This window comes from Prinia subflava, chromosome W (assembly GCF_021018805.1).
Source record: "Prinia subflava isolate CZ2003 ecotype Zambia chromosome W, Cam_Psub_1.2, whole genome shotgun sequence".
NCBI classification, from domain to species: Eukaryota; Metazoa; Chordata; class Aves; order Passeriformes; family Cisticolidae; genus Prinia; species Prinia subflava.
In genome coordinates, this window is record NC_086282.1 from 3,942,010 (window position 1) to 3,947,279 (window position 5,270).

The following is a 5,270-nucleotide window of genomic DNA, read 5'->3' on the forward strand; positions in this document are numbered from 1 at the left end:
CACATGAGAGAACTGCTTAGCTGGGGAAAGAAACTTGGAATTTTTTATAGTGCTGAAAAAGCACTCTCAATCGACCCATGGAAAACCCTGGGGGAAAACCTTTTTTTATTCGTTCTGAACGGAAATATGAGAGCTAGCGCTCTCTTAGGGACCTGGGGAACAGTTTTCCCACTTCTAAAAGAGGCTGGGGAGGACTTTGAAGTTGATTCTGGGCTTTCGACAGGAAGCAGGACTGGCTCCCCTGCGACCTCCGTCGCTTCTGACGAGGATTGCTCTGATGCAGGGTTGGAGCCGATGCGGGAGATCCCGGCCCCCATGTTGGGGGTTGGGAGCGCCCAGCGGGGTTTTTGGAAAGTCTGGGAAGCTTTTTTCGGTCTGCTCCCCGCGCGGTGGGGCAGGCGGGGAGCTGGGGTGCCGAGGGGACTGAGCGCTCGGCATCGGGTCCCATGCCGAGCGCGGGGGATAGCCCGCACCACCCCGGGCCGCCGTGTCGCCAGCGCCGCGCCCCTCCCCTTGCGATCCCGGCCGCGCACCGGGTCCCCGCCACCGCCTGTGGGGGCTGCTGGGCCCCCCCGCAGCTCGCAGGGGAGCCACCGCCGCCCGGCCCCGCCCTGGCCCCCGCCGCGCCGCGCGCGCTCCAGCAGAGGAACCCGCCAGGGGCGGCCCCCGCGCCGCCCCAGGCCCCGCCCGCCGTGGGGTCGCCCGCGCCGCCCGCCGGCGCCGCGGTCTCCGCTGGGCCGCCCCCCCCTCTCCCTCCTGCGCGACTCGCGGAGGGAGGGCCTCCGGCTCGACCGAGTCCCGCCCGCCCGGTCCCGGCCCCCCGCCGGTTGCTACAAGCGGGTCCTGTCCCGCCGCGCCTCGCGCAGGGCAGCCCCCCTCTCCGGGCAGCCCCCCCGCTCCGGGGAGCCCCCCCGCGCCGCCGCCCGGCACGGCCGCGCGCCCCCTCCGTTCAGAGGGGACGGGGCCGAGCGCTGACGCTGCAGAGCTGCCGCCGGCTCTGGCCCCCCCCACCGACCCATCGGCTGGCCGGGCGGGAGCTGAAAGCTGTGGCCCGTCGGCCACGCCCTCCTGTCCAACACCCCCCCGCACAGAGCAGGGGCTGAGTGAGTCACTGTCCCCCGCCCACCCCCCCTACGGGGCCGGGTCGGCTGTGGGAGATGATAACAGGGCAAAAGCGTTGTCTGATGTGCACGCTTTTCCTGTCATGAAATCGGATGAGGTTTTAAGTCCTGCATCCCAGCCAAACCAGGCTGCTGAGATAACGGAGCTGCTGCCTGAAGATGCAGCTTTGCCCGAGCCAGTTCAGGGACCTGTGGGTTTGGTTCCACAACATCATAGCCATGATGACCGATCATAGGCAGTCCCGTTTCCCTTATTAAGGGATGCGGCAAAAAATAACACAAGTTTCACTGAGGCAATTCAATGGTTCAGTGCAGAATTTGAGAATTTGATCTTTCCTTATGAGATAAGAGGTTTTGCAACAGTGATGCTTGAACCTCAACAGGTTTTTATCTTTGAGAGAAGTTGGAAATTCCTAGCTGGAGAAATGGCTGTCAAAAATAGCCACCTGCCTCGAGACGATCCCTTGTTTGGGGTCGGAGCTGACCTACTTATGGGGAGGAGTCAATATGCTTGCCCTGATGTGCAAGCTGGCCTTTCTTGCGCTGTCTTAGATTCGTGCAGATACATAGGGATATCTGCATTGATAAAAACCAAGTTATCCTTCTTCCCAAAGCAAGACTTCTTAGACATAGCACAGAAGCCAGAGGAAGCTTTTCATGAATTTATATTGCGTCTGCTGTATTTTTTAAAGACGAGAGTCAAGGATAGAACTTTGAAAATTATATTATTGGAGCAATTAGCAAGAAGCCACGCTAATTCTGCTTGCCAGAGGCTCCTGGAAACCATTCCAGAGACTTCTGATGTCATGGAAATGATCCAGACCTGTGCCGTTCTGAACACCTGTGATTCTATGGTGATTACCCCAATGGCTGCTTTACAGCTGGCTGAACAGAGGCAGAATGCTGGACATGAGACAGATATTCAGGCTAGTGGGGAACAGGAAAAGGAGGCACAGAAAGTGACTCCCTTGTTTTTCTGCGCACAATGTGGGGGTCCAGACCATCCTGCAGAAACTTGAAAAGCAGTGGGTCACGCTGAGCCCACGCCAAGCCCGAAAACTCGGAGGCGAAGAAAAAGACGAAGACATCAGAGGAACGAAACAGTTTCCCAAGCTCTAGAACAAGAGCAAAATTCTCTGTTTGGTTTACAGCCATCATCTCAAGTGTAGGAAGTGTTGATGTTGCCACATAGCTATGGTCAGTTTCTTTGGACCTTGCAGTGGGTTTCTAGGTCCACATCCTATGTTGCATGCATTCTTTGAGAAAAAGTCAATTGCTCAATTTGTGTTTTCTAAGTTCTCTACCCTCAGGTTCTGCGATCCATGCTAAGAAGGCGGCCGCTGAAAGTCTGCTGAGCTGCCTCAGGTGCATTGGACTGATCCTGTTTGATCCTGAAACCTTGTGCACCCTGTGCCACCCTAGTGCCACCCATCAGAGAAGCCTCTTCGAGATCTGATCGACATGGACACAGACTGGCATCCTCTCTTTTCCTATATGGCCTCCATAGAGACTTTGGATCCTGTGGAGCTGCTGGACAAGGACTGACTGAAGCAGTGTGAGGCTGAGAGCCAGCGGACTGTTAATCATGGACTCAGAGGAATTGTTTGCTATGGTTCAGTTTTATGTATGGTAGCCATTGTGACCTCTGTGGGGAAAGTGCACGTTGTTTGGGGGTTGTGGTTTTGGGACAGAACTTTTGGGGTTCAGAATTTTCAATTGAGTGGTTAAATTTTTCTTGGAATGCTCCTGCCTTTTGCACCGTATATTCCCTTGTATCTTATAAAAATTTAAAAATATGAGGGTGTTGGTTGAATTATGTTAGACTATGCTCGAGATATTTTGAGCAGGTTATTGCAAGGGGTTCAGGGTGAAACCCTGGGTAGCAAAGGCAGAATCAGACCAACATGTAGCCCTCACACCGTCACCTGAATGAAGGTCGGTGAACTTTATACAGGTTTTTTTTTCTTTCTTTTTTCCTGTCATAGAATTGTTCATTTTTCTTTTTTTGTTTTCTTTTTTAATATACTTAAAAGGGTGAGATGTTGCCATGAGTTTTTCCCGGTTTTGCTGAGCGTTCATATTAAAGGAGAAGTTCGTACCTTCTCACGCTCTTTTAATGTAAACATCAGCTATGTTCTATAAACATAGCCATTGTTTTTACATTCCTTGCCGGGACAAACAACACTGTGTGACAGTCCCCTTCACCAATGTGATGTGGAGGTGGGAATTCCTTCCTCCAATCCACAGGCCTCATAGTAAAAGTATAAAAGTAGGTTTTTGTAAATAAACCGGGTCTTCTGCCCTGCTGCTGTTGTTGCACCCAGATCTGTGTCTCCAGTCTGTTTTCCTGGTTAGGCTTCCACGGTGATACCACACCTCCCCAGAAAATGCGTCCGCCGGATCGCAAAAGAAGCCACGCCCTCTGGCCCATTCAAACAAACCTTGAAGTTCTGCCCAGGAGACAGGAATGTGCTTTCGTTCCATAACAGATTTCCAGACATCCAAAGCTATGGAGTCCTCTTCCAAAACCGCACTGAGAGGCATTGTGCAGCAGAAAAAAAGGGGTAAACCCACCAAACGACAGACCCCCAGAGCCTAGGCAAGGAGTGAAAGGCACGACAGAGCTCACCCAGACAGTCCTACCACACACCTCAGGGTCACCAGATGTCACTGAGGACAAGGAAAGAACCACACGAGGACACGCTGGTGAGCGAAGCAGGAAAAGGGGCGAGTTTATTTACAAAACTCAATTTTATACATTTCCTATGGGGCCTGTGGATTGGAGGATGGAATTCCACCTCTCAATCCACATTGGTCAAGCCAACTGTCAATCAACTTTCTCCTCCCACCTAGAAATAAGTAAACAATGAAAGACAGTTAGCAAAACATGGCCATTATTTATAGTAGAAAGTGTGATAAAGTAAAATTTCTGACTCCAATATGAAGAACATTACAGAAGGCTTAGAAAAGTCTTCAAAACCAGGGTGACACAAACCCATGGTGCCTTGAACACTGCAAGTAGAACCCACTTCACCTGCCAAAAAATTACAGTCGATCTGGACAAGGTTTAAAGAAAGGAAGCAAAAATATTTAAGGGAATTAAATTGCTTTTATGCAGATAGGGACTTAAAAAGAATAGGACTCCAGCATGGAAAATATAATATGGTAAAAGCCTATAACAGTCACAAACAGCACAGCAGAGTGTAGGGAATGACTGCTCATAATTTTCTGATGCAAAACTGCAAGGTTATCAAATGAAATAATACAAAAAAATTAAGCTCAGGAGCAAACAAAAAGAGATACCTTTTCACAAGATGTATGGTTGAGCTGTGCAGCTGAGTCATGGGATGCTATAAATGCCAAAACCTATCTGGGAATTTGAGAAATAATGAATTGGAAAACCTTTCTCAAGTTAGGAAGGACAGCAGTGCTACCTGTGGCTTATGAAATCCCTCAGCTACAGACCAGCAGAAGGTGAGGAGGTTCATGCCCCACCCAAGCACACTGACTGCACCAGTCTGACCCAGACAGATGCTGTGCTCTGGCAAAGGGTGCTTCTCTGCCACCACACTGGGCAATACTTGACTCCCTGCACATGCCTGAGCCTCAGCTCACATGGAAAATGGACAGCTTGCCTACAGAGCTGTAAAAAGGCACCATCTTGCTGCGTCGGATCCATTTGCATGGAACAGCAAAGCTCAGCTCAAGGGCAGTGCTGAGATGTCAGCACGTGTTGTGCAGTATAAATCACAGCACAGACAATGCCTCCATCCTCCCAAAAGAGAAATGATAGACCTCCAGCCCTACCTCAAAGATTCTCCTATCATTAATAGCACCTTATGGTTTTTGCCAATAGGGGCTCAGGAGTACAGTGATGAAAGGAGGGAACATATTTTGGGAAGAAGAAGCCTTTGCCCTCTAAGCAAAAGGCAACTGCACTCATGCTACTCATTTGCCTCCCTTCTTTGAGGCTGAGTTCATGTCCCCAGAAAGGGATGGCAGGGCAAGCTATAGCAAGGACAGGCACCCCGTATACCTTTTTTCCCTGGTACCCCTGACCAATCCAAAGAAGAAAGCACCTCACTGCAGTGCAGCCCCAGACAAGGAGAAAGGCTTAGAGCAGAGCCTGGATTTGTGTAAAGCTCATGT

At 51.0% G+C, this 5,270-nt stretch overlaps 1 protein-coding gene across 1 annotated transcript; it reads left to right on the plus strand.

The window, feature by feature from the left end:
- The first annotated feature begins 446 nt into the window (after positions 1–446).
- Positions 447–3,607, plus strand: LOC134563377 (basic proline-rich protein-like). Its single transcript, XM_063421262.1, has 2 exons — positions 447–840; positions 3,477–3,607. Exons 1-2 carry the CDS (start codon positions 447–449, stop codon positions 3,605–3,607), a joined length of 525 nt encoding a protein of 174 aa, XP_063277332.1.
- The last annotated feature ends 1,663 nt before the right edge of the window (positions 3,608–5,270 follow it).

Excerpts from the sequence above, each read along its gene's own strand:
- LOC134563377 (XM_063421262.1), top strand. The coding sequence starts at position 447 with ATGCCGAGCGCGGGGGATAGCCCGCACCACCCCGGGCCGCCGTGTCGC. Across the intron at positions 841-3,476 it reads CCGCCGGTTGCTACAAGCGG|GCTTCCACGGTGATACCACA; the intron begins GTCCTGTCCCGC and ends TTTCCTGGTTAG.